Source organism: Carassius auratus, unplaced genomic scaffold (genome assembly GCF_003368295.1).
Source record: "Carassius auratus strain Wakin unplaced genomic scaffold, ASM336829v1 scaf_tig00216437, whole genome shotgun sequence".
Taxonomy (NCBI): Eukaryota; Metazoa; Chordata; class Actinopteri; order Cypriniformes; family Cyprinidae; genus Carassius; species Carassius auratus.
Window position 1 is genome coordinate 274470 of NW_020528572.1, and position 20577 is coordinate 295046.

The window sequence follows — 20577 nt, forward strand, 5'->3', positions numbered from 1 at the left end:
AAAACCCAATGGCATAATTACCTGTATAAAAAGGTTAAAATAAACCAATATGTAAATGCATGTGTTATCACCGTTTTTTTTTTATCCAGAAATGTATTAATAAGCAATTTCACGTATCCCGTTCAATTTTGTTGCATGTTTGATTAAGCGCAAAAGTGCATAAAGTGATTTAGAAGTATGATTTCCATATACAATAATCAAAACTAAAATTCACTTGGCTGATTTTTGTGGGTTTTCATAAAACACTCAGATAAAATAAAAATAATCAAACGTTTGTATGCATGTTGATAAAACATACATTCAGGACATTTTCCCCTCTCAGTAACCTTATTTTAAGTGACATTAACCAATTAAGCAAACAGACACAGCTGTATCCACTAAAAGATGGATAGATAGATAGATAGATAGATAGATAGATAGATAGATAGATAGATAGATAGATAGATAAACCACTCATTCATTCATTCTGTAGTAGCAGTCCATAGAACAGAATCCAGCAAACTCTTTGTCTGAATAGAAAGCTGTGAAGTACATATGCTTCCTGTGCATGGTTTCTAAAAGAATCGAATCACAAAAAAGTTTACCAGCACTCATCTATAAACTACAATAAACCAATTACTAAAGCTGGAAGATATAACGCAAATGAAAATGATGATCGTACTGTAACAAACTTATTTTAATATACATATTTGTGGTATATAAAGTATAGATAAACTTATGTTGAATAATTACCTCACGTCTTATCGCTGCCATCTTCTCTTGGAAAGTTATGTAAATATATATTTACCGCTGATTGGCCAACACTGTAAAACTCCTTTCACCAATGAGAAACCTTTTGGCATGCCCATTGCTCCAGGCTGCAGCTACCCCTGTTGCTTTCGCAACTAAATACACAGCATCTTTACAATATGGCGGCAGCTGTGGCAGCAACAATAAAGTTACACCTTCTTTCTTTGTTTGAACATTTGTTCGGTGTTATGCAAATCTTCCTACGTTGTGACATAGACATGTGGGGGCGTGTTTAAACAAGTTGTTTTAGGAGGACTTGGACTTGGAGGCTTAGGTCTCTGCAGAGCAAAAGTGGGCGTTTATCACCATGTGGTTGTTTTCAAACTGCTGGGTGTTTCTAAATCATGCAATATAAATGATCCCCCTTACCCAACCCCACCCCTAAACCTAACGTCACTATTACGTCAACAAATGAGGTATCATGGTGTAAAAACACCCTGATCTGATAACTCCCATTACTTTTCTGCAGAGATGTATACTTGGCTTGGACGAGTCTTAACTTTGATAGAGAATATCTCTTTGGTTTAAAGGCTTTAGTCTTTGCAATATTAGGGATCGTATATATATTCACTAACAGCTTGTAACACACCAGAGAGAAAGGAAAACATGAAATCGCATCATATGACCCTTTAAGGTTCAGTGAGTCGTGACTCGGTTCATTAAAAGATCCGACTCGGAAGAACGATTCAATGACGAATCGGACAGCACTTCACCCCCCGCTCCACCCGTCGGTCGACTCGGGACTACAGACACACACATACACACAGAGCCATGGCCGAGAACGCCGGCTTGGAAAACCATCGCATTAAGAGCTTTAAAAACAAGGGGCGAGATGTGGAGGTAAGTCCACCAGAGACCCTGGACTCTGGGTTTTATTTTAGTTCGGTTTCCTCCTCCCGAGTCTCCGTGGTTCTGGTTTTATACTGTCGGATCGGAGCGGCTGTTTGTGGACCCAACATCATGCGGAGCGGGCGCGGCCTAGATAGAGGCCTCTTTAAACACATTTGCCCAGCTCATCGCGGGTTATATATGGGTTTGTGTTGTTATAGCGCATTATTTAGTCGATTGACATAAAGACAGGGCTGATTTAGTGGTTCAGAAGTTAATTTACAGCCAAAGCACGCAGATTTATCGTGTTAGCATGTGTGCTAACGGCTAACTGGTTAACAGGCGGCAGATTAATCGCCTAGCAGCCCGTTTATTCGTGTTTTTTCGTACCCCAGACTTTTAACATTCATGTGTAGAAGATAAACACCCTAAATATTATCACATAATTAAATTAATAACTTGCGAACCAGATATATGCGACAGAGACAGGTGTGTTAACACCGGCTTTAGCATTCTCTCCAGAACTGAACTAATGGCCAGTCATACCTCAACATCTGACCTCTTTTTAATGGTCGTTTAGTCACGCCAGATTGACAAGACTGTTGTAGTTTATTTTAGTGGATGTGTTCATTGGTCAGAGCTGTGTGTGGTGTTTTAATAAAGATATCATTTTGAAAAGACAGATGCTTCACATCTTTTCATCTGCAGTCAGATTGCTCTTTGGTGTGGCAGTTAGCAACTAGGCATCAGCTGTAGAAACAGCAGAGCTAAATAAACATTATTTTATTGCCTACAAACTTGAAGGGAGACCTCCAGACTGCATACCCCAGTGTAGGCTGTAACAAGGCGACCTAGAAATGCTAGCACGCCAGGTTGTGCTGTAAGATGGTAGATTATATAATGCAGCTCTGGATTTTTTTTTTTTTTTGCCAGTGTTGACTTGAACACTAGGTGACTAAAGATATAATGTAATTTTTATACTGTTATCTTTAAGTTTTATGACATGCCTTTCGGTTAACTTCTCAGGGGTGGGGGATGTCACATTGAAATTTTAAACCAGGTCATTTATATTCATCACTTACTATGGCAGTAACCGACATCACAAAATAGGCTTGTGACTACAACACATTTATAATCCGCCAGCAATGCATTTCAAGAGAACAAAGTGATGCTGACCTTTTCCACATACAAACAATACACTCATGAAAGCAATATATACTATATAGCAAATCTCTATATTATCTTCCAACTATTTGAAGTTGAGTGAAATGAAAAATATTAAATCCAGATTTATCCATGTACATACTCGGATAAAGTGAAATAATCAAATTTTATCTGGAAACATGAAGTAGACTCGCGTAAGACGAAATATATAGCAAATATCAACTGCTTACTGAATATTTAACTATATTAACAGCCAGCTCTATATATAAAGTTGGATATATAGGCTAGTACATCCAACTTTAACTGTATACATATTGGGGGGGCTCCGATCACGATCGGCCGATCGTTAGGCACATCTCTTCAGTTAAGTCGGTTCTCTAATCAGCGGTAAATTCCATCAGGTGCATGATTTCACATAGATTAGAGAATTGGCTTTACTGACGAGATGCGCATAACGATCGGCCGATCGTGATCGGAGCACCCCTAAGGCTGGGCATACACTGTGCGATTTTCATCCGATTTTGAGCGACTCTTTTTGTATCGGGCCGATTTTCAGCATTTTCGTGCGTCGTTTGTCGTGCAGTGTTCATGCAGTGTACAAGGGGAAACGAGAGTCGATTAACCTCTCCCGACTGGCAATCAGTTGGTCGGATGGATTTCTGAACTGTCAGAAATTTTGGTCACCTCTCGTGAGGTATCGCACTATTGAAGCAGGGCTACGAACTGATTTTCCGCGTTTCCCTCACTGCGTGTGCGCGAAACCATAAATGAAACCATGATGACACGCCGTGTAGTGTGGATTGAAGTGATGGAGGTATAACTTGTGGAGTTATGGCAAAGAAAAATAAAAGAGGGAATAAAACGCCTGCTTGCCTCCAGTTCTAAACCAAGGACCACCGTAATGAGCATTTAAAGTCACTTTCAAATGAGTATTATAAAAATTAAAGTGCTGCGATCACATTTATAATGAACTAATTTACTCTCATACCCTGTTGATAGATACTAGACATGATTATCATCATCTGCTGTGGGCTCATGCAAGTAACCCCAGAGGCCTCCTTCAAGATTTACGGTGTGAATTGACTGTACTGTAGGGTGCTGGTGCGACTCAGCCGTAAGACACACACCGCTTTGGAGGCCGGCAAAGCTGTTGCACTTTTGCAGCTATTCCCGGAATTTGCAAACCAGATTCAGATTTCTCATCTTGTGTTCCTATAAGAGCGAAGGGCTCATGCACAGTGGCTCAGCTGACCTGTTTGATATGGCCAGTAACGGATTGTGGAACTGTGGATACTTTGACTCGTGGCTGCTAGATTTAGCCCATAACGAGGATGTAATTGTGGCTAACCAAGAGAGTAACAAGTGCTCCTGTGTTTTTGTATTTGCTAAGTGGCTGTGGGAAAAGAAACAAAGACGACGTTTGATTAGTTGACATGTCACACATTCACTTTATACAAAGATCAAAGAGTTCATGTTCAAATTTGCAACATTCAAAAACCTTTGTGATTGGATTATAAAGGCTGAGTGTTGACAGATTTCACAATTCGATTTGCATTCATGAGCTCTGGATTCAAACTTCAAAAATTCATTGTTAATTAATTCAGATATATTTTCGATGCAGTACATGTCAATTTATTTAAAGATGTAAACTACACAGTACCCTGTCAGTTGGTACATTATTGTGATATTAAAGTTTTACATTTGCAAAAGAGTCCAAACTATTAAATTCAATGATAGTTGTTGTATGCAAATATTTGAGTTATACATAAGGCAATTTTTATATTTATTGATGTAATTGTTTCTTCTCCAGTCCATTGTTCAAACAAACATTAAGACATGACTAATAGGTTAATATGGAATATAGTACATATATTTAGAAAAATGAGCCTCTATAGTTATTTTTTATGTAACGTTTTTTTAAAGCTGTTGCTTAAACATATTTACACAGTTGAAATTACATGTAAGTTGTTTTGTTTCAGCATGCCTTCTGATGTTTATTCATGTTTATTTCATGCTACAGCTAATAGTAAAGAGGAAAAGAGATGATCATCCACCGCTACATAATTTGGTGATTTTTGTGATTGAAAGTGACAGAATTTGAAAGCTGAGACTTTTTTCTTATCAAAACTAACAAACATAAAGCTTACTGGGATAACAGGATTGCAGGTGTGTTACAAATAAAAGTTTTGTTCATGCATCAACATTGAACAGCCTAGAGTAAAGATTGATCTTGGGATTAAAGACTGAATATTGAGATCATTAAAATAAAGATTGTCAACCCAGCCTAACTGAATTACTTGAAGTCCTTCCCTCAGGAAGCCTACATCCTGCTGTTTTGCATTTTCCAGATGCTTTAGCTAAATCAGCAGGTATTTGTATAATATTTACACATTTATCTTAAAGCAACTTAGTTGCATTCAAGAAACATTTTATCAGTATGTGTTTTGGATTTGAACACATAGACTTGTTGTTGCAAGCTGCATGCTCTAAAAATGAGTCAAGCCTGATGTTTGTGGCTATTATGCGGTCAGCCTATTTATTAGTATGTCGTGGACCTAACAGCAGTGAGACAGCATGTCTTCAGACCACGCTGGCAACCAGACAAGCACATGCACACATACTGTGTCATTATGCTGGTCTCTAGAGTGCCAAGCTGTCATGTCACCGGCGATGCACTGCTCCGCTGACTCCTGGAGTGCTTCCTCTCAGCTCTGCCCTCCTGTCATTCTGCTGTGACTCACACATATTGCATGTGCCGCTAAAATACCATTTATGTTGAAACTCCTGGAATCCACTTTGTGCTGAGAATTTCTTGATTTTATTTTGTTTCCTGAAATGGGCTGAGTTGTGACCTAGTAGTGTTGTGTTGATAGATGATAGTATTGTGTATCGAAGATAATCAGAGATACCCACGGAAGCAAATTTATCTGTCGATAGTCAAGACGATATTAGGCTCATTCTCCTATAAATGTATTAATAGTAATAATAATAACTATTATTATGTTTTTTTTTATTAGGCGGCCTTTTATAAGGTGGCTCTCAAAATGCCCTATGTGGTGTGACTTAGGACTATTTGAGAACCACTATGGATAAGTTAGCTCTGCTGCCTTGTTATTATTTTCATGCACACCACACTATAATGTGATGTGTGCAAAATACATAGTTTTGGCCGTTAAAAGTCTCCATCCACAAACAGGCGCAGATATAAGGTCGTCTGCAGATAGAAGGTATTTAATTGCACTTTAACAAGTAATCTGAACGGCCTATATATGTGCAATATTTTAAACGAGCCCTCACTAGTTGAGTTTAATGCCACAGTTATGTTAGAATGCATCTCATTCTTGTTTCTGTGACAGTGCATGATTAAATTAAAATAAAATTAATCTCTCTTTGCATATCTAATCATACTCTGACGTCCTTATATATTTAATACATCATAAGGAAATAAACCTTTTCTGTTTCCCTTTCTTGTTTGTTGGTTTCCCTTTAACATCATCTTGCCCCCCCCCCACCATGGCTTTTGGATTTCATAAGGCACAGTATGGGTTTGCTGTAACATGAACTAGGATGCCCAGTCACAAGATCAAATCCGATCCGTCCCACCATCCCCACCACACAGCAAATGCAGTCTCTACATTGTTGGCTGATGATGTTTTTCTTTTTCCTTCTATGTCCTTTTGAAGCTATATTTCAAAAATATTATTTAAATAATAGTGTAGAACTACTTGTGATGGATGGTCTGTCCATGTTTTTGCAATAAAGTCAGCATAAAATGAAAATTCACCTAAATGCATGTAATATGCATGTCCATGCATATTTCATTTTGTTTTATGAGTTAGATTTTGTAATGTTTAATCATATTGTCATTACTGGGTCTTCCAGTGAAAACAGCCTTCTAATGTATGTAGGGAGTACTTCAATCATTTAGTTACTACTATTTGTTTCTTTAAAATATATGAATCTTGCAATGTTAGTTAACCCAAAAAATGAAAATTAACCCATAAATTACTCGCCCTCAAGTGATCCTAGATTTATATGACTCTCTTCTTTCAGATAAATCCAGTCGGAGTTATGTAAATTATTTGATCTTTCAAGCTGTTAATTGGCACTCAGCGGGTGTTCAAGACTCACCAGCGCATTGCACAACGTAGACCTCATACGTCATCAGCCTAAAGCTTTTTCTGTGTACAACTGTTGGCACATGCTACATATGCAGTTTTGAATATGGATATTTTTCTTACAAAACGCATCGATTCACTACAGGAGGACTTTGTTTAGACCCTGGAGCCGTGTGAGACACTTATTTATTTATGGGTGGGCGCTTTTTATTTAACTTCTTTTGAACAGATGCACTGCAACATCTGCTGAGTGGCATTAAACGGCTTAAAAGATCAAAGACAATTTTTAATATAACTGTCACCCTTAATATAAGGGTGAGTAATTTATGGGCTAATTTGCATTTTTGGGTGAACTAACCCATTAAACAGAAAGCGGCTGTCATTCATTTTGGGAGTAGCTACTAAACTAAGTTCTCTATTATGTTTTATTGCACAAACTTTTAGTTTATGTTAAAAACATACATTAGTTACAAACATGTAGTCTGTTATATCTGTGAAGTTAAACAGCTGGGAAAGAAATCACATGTTTATAGTAGATCTGTGTATTAAATGACAGCAGCATTATATACAATACCTATACTACCGGCTATGCTTATAATATGATCGAATAAATAAAAAACAAAATCACTCACTGCTCTTGACTGAAACATCTATAGCTGTCAAAAAATAAATTGCTTTCTTGAGTGCTTCTTTTAAATGCTCTAGTGTGAAGGTAAACATGGCGGATTGTGTGTGGCTCACTCAGGGCGGGGTCTCTGCTAATAGAGCAGTGTTTGTCAGCAGTTGTGGGCGGGGCTTGTAAAATGTGGCGTCACAAAGATTTTTTGGGGATAAAAAAAGGGACTGCTGTATTTTTATCATTATAGGGTCGTTGTGTATACACACTGGCAACACACATTAATGTTCAAACAACTTGTAAAAGTAAATTTTGCATAATCAGTGCCCTATAAAATCAAGTTTTTTTTTTTCTTTTTCGATAACCTATTTTGAAAAAGTGATATAGTCACAGTTGGATGTAGCTATATAACAATTTTGAAGAAAAATGGGTGGCTTTGATGTGTTCGTTGCTCCAGACATGTCTGGTGCAGATGTGTGTTCTATTGGGTTTTGAGCAGCAGTTCTAATAGAATGGCCACAAAATGTGATTGTCTGAATGGAGGAGTGAGTGACAGCTGGGTTCTGCTGTCACCGTGGTTACCACAGATCGTTGCCTCTTTGTTCCTTTGGGGTGGCCAGAATTTAGTTGCCATTAATGTTGCATTTTGTTTTGGTTGTCGTTACAGCCCATTCAATATAACAGTGTGTGAACGAATCACTTGTGGATTTGAGCAAACAGCTAAACCAAAGTATTAATCTGGCAACCACCCATATGTTGTACTGTAGGTAGCTCATCTGTTTCTTTCTTCCTTTTTCAGACAATGCGAAGACATCGCAATGAAGTGACGGTAGAACTGAGAAAGGTAAGTTCACAATAAATGTGAGGTCTGTCATAGTTACAGGTGTATATGCATGTATTCACTGTTCATTTGCAGGTTTCCTCCAGATGGAGGTATTAATGCTACACTGTGCAGCTTAACATTGCATTCTGATACAATACATGTGACTCATCAGAGAATGCCGGATGAAATAAACTAGACATAGAACATTGGATTCTCAACCCCCTTTTTTTTCATTCCTAAATAACTGTGTGCACTCTCAGCGACAACATTAAGCTGTTTATTGTGGTGATTCAGTGCGTACTTGAGATTTGTGTTTACTGCCTTAATAGTGCTGAATAGTTTCAGTCTCATTTAGGGCTGGGCTGTAAAGCTAAAACAATTACATCTTGATATTTGTCTTCTTTTTTGGCAATATATATACTAGTGTTATTTATGTATTTGTTATGAAATGATCTGTGAACTGTCACTGACGCATCATTTTTAAATGTATTGATCAAAATGACTCACAGATGTACTAGTTCCATCTCTGATTTAGCAACAAAAATATAGCATTCTTTTTTTACTGTTTCAGTTCTCCTGAACTAGCCTAATAATGCCTAAATAAAGTGTTTTTGCAATGTAGTTTGTACATTTATATACCAGTGAACTCTTCAGTACATATTCGACCACCCAGTTAATATCATTCACCCAGTATAATTTTGAAGATGTGACTTGCAATCCTGCTAACTGACCCACCTTGTGATAATCTCTTGACATCACTCTGAGAATTGACTTGCAGTTGCAGTGTTGTTGTGGGTGAGATGATGCGATTGTGTGGATACACCGCTGCAATAGAGGAGCATCTGTAGTTTAAATATGACCTGGCCATGGAGCTCTCTGGGGTCTCTTCATGCATTACAGTAGACTTAAGCAGGTGGTGATTGCATGCAGGGTTTATTTCAAACTAATTAAAGAGATTGACTAGTTGACTATACAACAGAAATAGACATAAATATGCGATTTGTAAAACAACAACGTAATGTCTTTCTGCTGAGGCCTTCTCATGGCTTTGTTCTCTTGACTGGTGAGCTGTTTCTGTTGGAGATCTGTTTGCGCTTGCAGTATTTGGGTCACGCCATCCATGGTCACGGGGCCCCTGGCTTGCTGCATCCCAAGAAGAATGGTTGTCATGAGGGGCTTCCCTTGTCACACACATCTCTCTTCCTGTTGGCAAGGAACTCAGAACCACTCTAGAACTATCTGTGCTTTTGTGGGTTTCTACATCAATTAAAAAACTTTAACAGATGCCTACTTGAAAATGTAGCATGTCATCACCAGAAGCAAAGTTGCCTGGAGCCTCTGACAAAGTCCATTAGTACAAATGGATACCAGAATGCTTTGTGTTGCGTCTGAGTGGGTAGAAATCCCCTGTTGTTGATCTACTAAGCCAGAGTTGATGTGGAGCAGAAGTTTAGTCCTACAGCCTTGATGTAGTTGATTCATTTGTTGCTGGATTGGGTGAAACAGCAAGTCCTGTCCATATTAGGCAGTTACACTGTCACCCCGGAGGAATTGGACCGATTTCTGCTGTACTGCTCTGTGTGCGTATGTTGTGAGCGAGACATTCCTCTTTGCATTCCTGTTTGCTCCAACACTGGAGTCACAGACCGCTCACTAACATTATTTTTCTCACACTGCGTAGAACCAGAAGTTACTTTTGTGTTCCATTTCGTCAGTTGCCTTGTTCAAGGGTTTGTTATTGTGCTGTTGAATTCTATTACATTGACATCAGCAGCAAAATATTCCATTAAGAGGCAATATCATGAGAAAATAGAAGATAAAGTAAAAGAGTAAAACATGAAATATTTCCTCTGTGATTAAAAACCAGTTATTTAGACTGCTAGAGTGACTAAAAATGTTAGATTTTGAAATCCAACAAAAAAATTTTTTAATAATAATGTGTGTTGCACCTTCCTCTCTGCAGTTTCTTTTTGGTGTTAAAAATGAGCAGCTGATGTTTGTATTTAAAAAAAAAAAAAAAAAAAAAAAAAAGTTAAAATATAAAATCATTTAATTCTTATCCACTGTATTGAGGAAAAGGTCTGATGTCTGTTTGAAAGCTGCCTGTTTGATTTTATGGTCACTTAATATAAATACACTTTTGTTAAATATAGGCCTACATGACATAAATCAACACATGAAATGGTGTTTTCTGATTTCCTCAAATGCATTGTTTGTATTTTTAGATCAGCATGATCTCATGATGCATATATTAAGTGCAACAAGTTATCACAGAGAACCTGGCATTTATTTGATTTCTCAACCCATACAGAACAAAAGAGACGAGCATCTCCTGAAGAAACGAAATGTTCCACAGGAAGAGAGTCTGGAAGACTCGGATGTGGACTCTGATTTCAAAGGGGTAAGAGGCTTTCTTCTCATTTCATCTCACTCCATATCTTCCATTTTCATATAGTTTGTCTAAACTTTCCTCTCTATTTTCTCTTCAGCAAAATGTAACGCTTGATGCCATCTTACAGGTAAGATTCTAGCATGTGTTGATGTTGAATGGTGGTGGTAAGACTCTGATAAATAACCGATTCAGACGGTCAGAGCACACATCAGCTCTACACTTCACAAAGTGTGTGTGGGTGTGAGCGGCCCCTTCCTCCTCTCATCCTCCATTTCTCTTTTTTTTTTTTTCATTACAGAATGCCACCAGTGACAATGCAGTGGTGCAGCTCAGTGCAGTGCAAGCAGCCAGGTAAAATGTTATGTATATGAAAGGATTTGCATGTTACACAATGCCTTGTAAAGACATCTTTCATAACCTTGAAACAGCTTATACCTTAATACACATTCCTGGTGTTTATGTACATGATTTATCAGTAAATGTGAATTTAAAGAAGCAAACTTTAAGACCTGCACTGATTTCATTCCTTACTGAATGTCATTAATAAATGTTACATTTTGATGTAAAATATTTTAGATGGCGCTGAAATAGTTAATCAGCTGAATGTGAAAAGCCGAACACAAAACAGAAAATTGGCATACTCTTTTAATTATGCTTGTAATTAAATCTAATTAAATATTTTTGGCTGGATTGGTCTCTTTGAAATAAATTGCATTAACACTGCTGGCATGTATTTGGAGTGCTGAAAGATGCTTGTTTTTCTCGTTTCTGTCCTTACAGAAAATTACTCTCAAGTGACAGAAATCCCCCCATAGACGACTTGATAAAATGTGGAATCCTTCCAATCTTAGTCAAATGCCTGGAGAGGGATGACAAGTGAGTGACTACATGGCACTGAGTGGAATTATTCTAAACTTAATTAATGGATCATTTTAATTGTGCTGTTTGTGTACGAATGTCATCTGGTAGAGCATGTTAGATGGACAGAGTTCCTCAGGTGAGATGGTCAGAGTGGACTGTGATCCTTCATGCACTACCTTTCAAAAATTTGGGCTCAGTGAGATTTATTTAATTTTTGAAAGAAATTAATTATATACAGATGCATTATATTGATCAAAATGTAAAAGGTTGCAATACATGATTTTGTTGTTTCAACAAAAGTATTAAGCATTATATTATCAAATCTTTTCAACGTTGATAATAGGAAATTTTTACGATTCAGAATATTCGAATTATGCTAAAAGCTTTGATATCACAGGAATAAAATACATTTTAAAAGTATAATAATAATACAAAAATCTGATATTTTAAATTATAATAATGTTACATAATTGTAATGTTTTGCAGTATTTTGATCAAATAAATGTAGCATTGGAGAGCAAAAGGGACTTCTTTCAAAAACATTGTCACAAGGGTGTGTGTGTGTGTGTGTTAAACAAGCAGCATCTTTTTTAATGCATAACTATGAGGATAAATAAAGATTGGTACCTGATACACAAATTAAAATCCACCTTTTCAACATCTACATAATGTTAAAACTAATCCTTTTCACAAATTAATGGAAAAGTAATTATAATGCATTGGACAATAGGTGTGGATACACTCTGTGTATGACTCATTACTTTTGCTCATGTCTGATTCGAAATCAGCCAAGTACTGTGCTTGTGTACTTTAATAAAAAAAATGCTTTTAAAGGTCAGTTCTGGCTACAAACACAGAATCCTGTGGGAAAGTCCTGCAGAGCCCAATTCAGAGCATCACAGAAGGTCACTCTAAATTCAGAGTGGTCTGAAGCAAAGTGTTGTTTACCCACCAGCTCAAAATCATCTAAACTTGCTCGTCTCTCTCTTTCTTCATCAGTCCTTCATTGCAGTTTGAAGCTGCCTGGGCTTTGACCAACATTGCATCAGGGACGTCTGCGCAGACTCAGGCAGTGGTCAAATCCAGTACGTTGTTTGGACGGGCTTTGCTATTTTGGATCAGCATGTTTTGACTTCATCCATCCATCCTGTGTAAAGCTGATCACTGTATGTTCTCCTCTCTCTCTCTGTCTGTGTAGATGCTGTCCCATTGTTTTTGAGACTTCTCCACTCTCCTCATCAGAATGTGTGTGAGCAGGCCGTGTGGGCGCTGGGAAACATCATTGGTGAGTAACTGTGAAATGTCCTCACACTGTTACTGTCTCTGAATTTTGTAACTTAAAGTGAGAAAAATGAGAACAAGAAATTAAAATGAAACCAGTGAAGGGGTAAGTCTGACCTTTTTTTTCAAAAAAACTAAAACTCACTTGACAGTAAGGTGAACTTTTGGATGTCATGCCTTGAGCAGCTGATACATGCATACATTGGTGACATTTACACATTGCAAGCTGTTTGCTGCACTTGCATTGCGCCACCTATAGTACTGGAGTATATTCTGTTTTTGGTTTGCTCTTGATGTGAATAGGTCTTTTTTTTTTTTTTTTTTTTTTTTTTTTGCTTTTGGCACAAATAGTCATTACCATATTCTTGATTTGATTTGATTTTCTTCTTTAAGAATTTGTCTCTAAAATGTAAACTTTACATTTGTCCCCAAAATGCTGTTCCATAGCTGGGAGGATCATCAGAACTTAACCCACATGTTTGTTTTATGGGCTCTGTGCAGGTGATGGGCCTCAGTGTCGAGATTACGTTATCTCGCTCGGCGTGGTCAAACCTCTCTTGTCGTTTATTAATCCTTCCATCCCCATAACCTTCTTGAGAAACGTTACCTGGGTCATTGTCAACCTGTGCCGAAACAAAGACCCACCCCCACCAATGGAAACAGTGCAAGAGGTGAGCATGTGCGTGTGTGTTGTATGTGCGTATACTAAAATTAATCTAGGAATTGTTCAGTTAAATATTAACACACAGAACAACTTAAGGGATTTTTTAGTAACCTAAATATAATGCTTGCTCTGGTTGTTTGAGTGATTTTTGTATGTGTATATGTATAAAGGATTTTATAAACTGGCATTTAATCCAGTAAAGTATCACTATTAAGGACAGTGGCGGCTCGTAGGTTTTAAAATAGAGGCGGCACACTAATTGTATTGGTCTAGGGATCCCTACCGATAATATTATTATATCCTTAACTTCTTTGAAATTGCTTTTTGGTTGCTTTTAGTCACCTAAAAATTTTGGGGAAGCTGTGGCTCCCCTGCCGAGTCATGTCACAATATCTGAGAGTGTGCAAGATATTATGTGTCAAGAAATTTTTCTTCTTTAGACTCGCTCTCTCAATTATCTGAAGTGTCTCTCCTTTTAAACGTAGTATCTGTCCAGTCTGTGCAGGTGTTATGCTGTGTAATCGACATGCCAATATTTTCTCTCATTCTTCTTTTCTCGTTTTGTCTGTAATGTGGAGGTGTAGCTTTGAGCTGAAAGAAACATATTGTACCTCCTGCTGCTAAGAAATCATTAGACTGTGTTCTCACTCTGTTTGTGTGTGTGTGTGTTTGTGTGTAGCAACTGTTTGATAGATGGCAGGCCTAATGAATATTCTGTTGTCCTACAGCTGATTTCATGTTTACGTGCCGTTTGCTTATTCTCTGTCTGGTGGTTTAAACTAAAATATTAATTTTTAAAACTCTCTTTTTCGCTCACAGATTCTTCCTGCCCTTTGTGTACTCATATATCATACAGATATAAATGTAAGTACAAGATATAAACATTTTGTGTTTGCTCTTATTTACATAGTGTGGTAAATTTGGATTTAGGCTGATTCACATTATTCTTTAGTTGTTATTGCACACAAAAGGGTATTCTATTGCCTTAACCTTTAAGCATTAACATAAAATATTCGTTTTATTTGTATTTCTTTTCTTTGAATTATATCCTCTAAAAATTAAATGTCTGTGTTCACATTTTAAACACTAAGATCTCTTCCTTCCTTTAGATTCTGGTAGACACAGTGTGGGCTCTGTCGTATCTGACAGATGGAGGTAACGAGCAGATTCAGATGGTAATAGACTCAGGTGTCGTCCCCTTCCTTGTTCCACTGCTCAGCCACCAAGAGGTCAAAGTTCAGGTAAAAATTAATACCATTTCTATACATTAAAAACAACACAAAGCCATTTTCTGTAAGTGTTTGTGTATCCTCTGCTCAGACTGCGGCGCTGAGAGCGGTGGGGAACATCGTAACCGGGACGGATGAGCAGACTCAGGTGGTGCTCAACTGTGATGTCCTCTCTCACTTTCCCAACCTGCTCACACACCCCAAAGAGAAGATCAACAAGGTGAGACAGACATGATGATGAAACCCAAACATTTACTTGTCTAATTTCATAAATGACTCCAGGAATCTCACTCATCTGTGATGTGTCTGTTGTTCCCTGCAGGAGGCAGTGTGGTTCCTGTCCAATATAACAGCAGGTAACCAGCAGCAGGTACAGGCTGTAATAGATGCTGGGCTCATACCCATGATCATTCACCAGCTTGCCAAGGTAAGATGTTACCTGTGTAGCCTCCTGTACATCCACTTTTCCTATTTTTTTTCGCTTTTATATTAGCATTCATTATAGTTTTTAATTACTGATTTGCAGTACTTGTCACAGTATATATAATATGATGTCCAAAGTCTGAGACCAATAGTGAACATGCTCCTATGCTGTGTTTTAATTTATTTATGTTATTAATCTTATTTAAATATTGCTTTAAATTTTCAAGTTGAAATTCTATTAAATTGAAGCAATGCCTGGTGATTGGAATATCATAGGTATTTAAAATCTGCGTGAACCGGAAGTTGCTAACGACTTTTCTCCAGTGTTGTGACGCATTTCCGAAAGAAATTCCCTAGAATTGAAATAAAACACTCCTATTTTCTTTTGGAAATTTTTAAAATAATTTTCATATTAATAATCTGTTCAGAAGGAGAAAATTCAGGAGCTTGCATCTGTACTCTTTGAAGAGTCCGTATAAGATGCTCCAATAAACAGTGCTTGATCTTTAATGTGTTTTTCTAAACAGGGTGATTTTGGAACACAGAAGGAGGCAGCATGGGCCATTAGCAACTTGACAATAAGTGGAAGAAAGGATCAGGTATGAACCATTTCAGATGAATCTCTGATTCCGAGCTACTTTTCTTTTCAAGCTTGTTCATTGGTTACCCTGATGTAATTGGCAGGTGGAGTACTTAGTGCAGCAAAACGTGATCCCACCCTTCTGCAACCTGCTGTCAGTGAAAGACTCTCAGGTGGTCCAGGTGGTTCTCGATGGACTGAAAAACATCCTCATCATGGCTGGGGAGGAAGCCAGCACAATTGCTGAGATCATTGAAGAGTGTGGAGGTAATGCATTAAGTATAGAAATGGGTAGTCCTTCATATTTAGACCCGTAGATTAGGTCAAAATTATCACAAATGCACATTCACATTTCACAACTTGTTTTCTAGAATAATAAAACAAGATTAGCAGTAATAATCTTGCTTCTGTATTTCAGGATTGGAAAAAATCGAGAACCTACAGCAGCATGAAAATGAGGACATCTATAAACTTGCATTTGAGATCATCGATCAGTACTTTTCAGGAGACGATGTGAGTCACGATCTCTTGGTTCTTGGCATGTTTCTCTGTATAGTACTTGATGCATTAATGTTGCTTGTGGACATTATTGGGGCTTTCACACCCAAGGAACCATTTCATAATTCCTAGAAGTACTGGCGTAAGTAACCACAGGAACTAAGAATGGTCTCAGTTCTAGGAACTCTGTTTGGGGGAAATAAAATCATTTTACGTCAGAGTAGCCTAAATGATTTGTAACAACACAAGTTGTCATAGGAGATTTGGTCAGATTTTTGTGCTCTTTCAAGCGTAAATTGTGTGCTTACATTCGTCATTATCACGAATCCCACAACACAAAACAAAAACAATTCTGATCATGGCGTTCTCCATTTACTGGTTGTTTTCTTTGTAAATGTGAGTTGCAAATTCAGAGTTCCTGCTGCCACTGCGAATGCAACCAGAAAAATGGCCCAAGGGGGAAATTGATTCTCTAAGAACCACCATGCTGGCTATTTCCTATAATGACGTGGTGTGAAAGCCCCATTTGTTGGTGGTTCTCTCTAGATTTGAATTATAAGTAGATGCCTGGTTAGTAATGTCTGGTTCTGTTTCTAGATTGATGAGGACCCCAGCCTGATTCCTGAGGCCACCCAGGGAGGCACATTTAACTTTGATCCATCCTCCAACCTACAAACCAAGGAGTTCAAGTTCTAGACAACCAGAGATTTGAACTTAGGAATGGTGGGTTTCCCAGCTGCTCCTCAACCCCTCCCACCTACTGACCCATCATCTACCAACCACTCACTAACCAGAAAAACCAACCAATCACCATGCTCCGAAATGACACTCACTCACACAGAAGAAACTAGCACTGAAGGATCTGAGTCTCAACGCCACTCAAAATACAGATGGTTCTCAACAATCTCAAGACGTTGAAGGAAAAAAAAAAAGAACAAGAATCATTATAATGCAGTTGCCAAAAAACAAAACGAGACAAAAAAAAAAACAAAACAAGGATATATATTTTGCTCTTTTTCACTCACTCACACACATAGGTGAGCATGAACAATTATAGAAACTTCTGTTGTTGTACCAGCCATCATATCAGCCAAGGAAGATGAAAGAAAGAGTTATTCCTGAAATAAAAAGGCAGGGATTTTCTTTTGTTTCCAAGAAATCCCTTCCCTCAAAATGTTGCGTTTCTGGTAATGATCTTAGAGTCTCAGCCAGACACCCAACACGATACGTCCAGCCTCGACTGTGTTAAGCCATTTGGACCCCCTCCCTCATTCATCCGAAATCTGTGAACTAGCCTGCAATGGGTTATTCCATGGAATATTATTCAAATGTGGGAAGGGAGTGACTCTAAATATGTGGTGTGCAAACAAAACTTTAATTATCGCCACCCATTTTTGCTTTTTCTTCATCCTGAAATTATGGATATTTACGAAACACTGAAGATAATGAAGAAGGAAAAAGAATCTGGTCAGATCATCACACAAACTCGAATGGAGAAAATTTCATTTAAGACATTCAAGCGCCCTCATTTTCGAAGTTCCTCAGCGATAGTGTAGTGGACATTCATTGTGCCGATCTTTTTTTGGTTTGCAGTGGGACTGTCGGACATGTCAAAGGAGGATCCTATATGATTTGTCAATTTGGCCAGGACTTTTAAAGGACCGCCCCAGCCTTTGGAAGTTCTTTGAGATAACCTTAACAGGTCTTTCTGCTTAACAAGGGTGCTCTGGCAGCGCTTCTTATTTTCTGGATTCATCTTCTCTACTTCTTGTCTGTAAGCATAGTAATAAGTTCATCGGGATAAGTCCAGTTGTAACCGTTTGGAGGATATTTTCACTAAATCAGTGCATTTCATCACTTGGTAGTCAAAACCACAAGAAACTTTGCAACAGTGATTGGATAGTGAATTCTTTTTTTGTTTTGATCAGCGAAGCTTCCGCTTTTGCAGTTTTTCCAGTCTTACACGCACACTTTAAGTTTTCCCGTTTTATTGCTTAATGTAAGTGTAGAGCGATGTTCGCTTAATTTTGACTATACAAGCAATGGGGAAAGAAGATCCATGACATTGTGGTTCTTTTTTTTTTGGTTTTTAATCTTATTTCACTTGCTACACAACTTAATTGTACTAAAATGAAAGTATATTTCTTGTTTAGGTATATAATGCGAAGCTACCACACTTAGGTCCACTAGACATTGTTGGGACGCTACAGAACAATAATAACATTGTGATTATTGATTTACAGCCAATAGGGGTAATTATTATTATTTTTTCTTTGTTCATTTTTGGTTTAACTTTCATTTTGTAATGGCAAATTATTGCCATTATTTGGAAAATGGGCTTTCTTGCTGTTATGACTGGATGTTTTTTTTTTTCTTCTTTTTTCCCCCTGTGCATTAACTTGTAAAGGGATGTATGGGGGACAAAACTGCATTTGAACTAAAGTAGTTATGTTTGGGCAGCAAACTGCTGAAAAAGACAGTAAGAAAGCTGAAGGCAGCCCTGATCATTTTTGAATTAGCTATAGTTGTTGAACAAAAAGAAAAAACAGGTTTGAAATTCATGAACTTATCTAGGCAACTAGAAAACGAGCCACTTTAAAGAAGTTTTGTCTTGTATCAGAAATGGATACAAGCTTATTGCTTGTTGCAAGATTTTTACTTGCTAAAGAAAAAAACATTATCTAAAAAGCGACAGATCGCATTTTGGCCTCTGATTGTTTGTATGTTTTTATAAATTTTAGAACTGAATTTCTCTTTAAGGTGGCTCATCAGTATTTTTTTTTTCAACTCTTGTGCATATTAAAGATAAAGAATGAGTTGAAATTCATTGTGCCTTTTGTTTTTCATTTCAAAGTAACTAAAAAAAGGTTCATAATGCCTACTACGTTGCATTGGAGCTGCTTCTAATATGGGGTCTTTTGGGTGTTATGTCTGCCTATCTCTGGACTTTACAATGAGACGTTCACTGGAGTAGAGTATAATTCTTATTAAATTCTTCTCTAGTCTGCTGGCTGACTTGTAATTGATCCCCTTAACTTCCATTTTGCTCCCTTCTCATTCTTTTCATGTGGATCACAATTACCCACAATTCTCAACCTATCCACTTCCCCTTTCCCACCTCCACCTTTCTATGGCAACACATCTTTCGCTCATCACTCCCTCAGGACGTGCTTTATGTATCAATGAACCTAACCAAAATAAACTTGCTGTTAGCCATCCTTTTTATTGCTTTCTTATGATTGACCTTCTAATGCTTTTGGTGTGTCTTTGACCTGTTGCCTTTAATCTTTTTCCTGTTCTGGCATTTAATTGACCTTTTATCTATTCAGAAGTCTCTTTTTTGCTCATTCTAAGAAGTGCCGTGCTCAAAGTTGTTTCTCAAGTGAGCTTAGATTGGTGCTAGGCTGAATCAGAACCACACCAGTCACCCAACGTGCTACATAAGGACTACAATTACCACGAGAGTTTACGTGCATGAGGGATGAGCTTTCTCCAACATTTTTAGAAAAAGGTGGTTTTAAAAAAAGCAATTCATATCGAAGAACAAAATGTCATTTAATAATCTTAAAATAAATATTTGTACGTTTGACTATTAGTTCTGTGATGCCTACATGTATTATGGCATAGAATATACTTACCCTATTAAATTATGGCAGAAAATGTTAAAACAGTACTGTGAAGGGTTAGTTCAGCCAAAAAATTTAAATTCTGTCATTAGCTACTCACCCTCATGTCGTTTCAATCCCGTAAGACCTTCGTTCATCTTCGGAACACAAATAGTTTTTTGTTTTTTTGAGAGCTGGAGTACCACGACGCAGCCTTGCGCTTTCCCCTGAACAAAATGGCAGAAGGTAGCTAGGGCAGAAGAATTGTTGAATAAATTATTTTTGTTTTCAATGCACAAGAAGTCTCATAGCTTTGCAAAATTGAAGTTGAGCCACTGATGCCATATTAACTTTTTTTTTTACCGATGACCTTACTACGATTCTGGGCCTGGGAACATTTCAGTTGCATTCAGTCTGCCTGAAATCAAAATTGACTATTTACTTTACTATCAAACACTCCTGAACAAGCTAATCAAGGTATTCAGGATTACTAAGGCTAAAGACAAGTGAGGTTATTTTTTTTTCAGGATTGGATCTAAACTCTGCAGGACATCGCCACTCCAGGAATGACTTGCCTAACCCTGCAGTAGCCCATCACTGCAGAACACAAGATCCAGGGGACGTGGTTGAATCACATCTATCTATGGGGTGGAGACTGGTAGGTTTAGGTGTATGTACGGTTGGAGAAGTTCGATCTGGATCCAAC

General features: G+C 37.7%; 1 protein-coding gene across 1 annotated transcript; it reads left to right on the forward strand.

Moving 5' to 3' along the window:
* The first annotated feature begins 1492 nt into the window (after positions 1-1492).
* Positions 1493-19093, forward strand: LOC113098203 (importin subunit alpha-4). Its single transcript, XM_026263193.1, has 17 exons — positions 1493-1629; positions 8315-8359; positions 10650-10739; positions 10828-10857; positions 11029-11081; positions 11511-11606; positions 12591-12676; positions 12790-12876; positions 13374-13543; positions 14356-14400; positions 14646-14777; positions 14857-14985; positions 15088-15192; positions 15716-15787; positions 15873-16035; positions 16187-16281; positions 16864-19093. The coding sequence occupies exons 1-17, from the start codon at positions 1561-1563 to the stop codon at positions 16960-16962; spliced, it is 1566 nt and encodes a 521-aa protein (XP_026118978.1). The 5' UTR covers positions 1493-1560; the 3' UTR covers positions 16963-19093.
* The last annotated feature ends 1484 nt before the right edge of the window (positions 19094-20577 follow it).

Bases quoted from the DNA above. Each gene is read 5' to 3' on its own strand.
- LOC113098203 (XM_026263193.1), top strand. From the start codon at position 1,561: ATGGCCGAGAACGCCGGCTTGGAAAACCATCGCATTAAGAGCTTTAAA. The intron at 13,544-14,355 runs GTGAGCATGTGC...TTTCGCTCACAG, and splicing joins CAATGGAAACAGTGCAAGAG to ATTCTTCCTGCCCTTTGTGT. The intron at 15,788-15,872 runs GTATGAACCATT...TGTAATTGGCAG, and splicing joins TAAGTGGAAGAAAGGATCAG to GTGGAGTACTTAGTGCAGCA.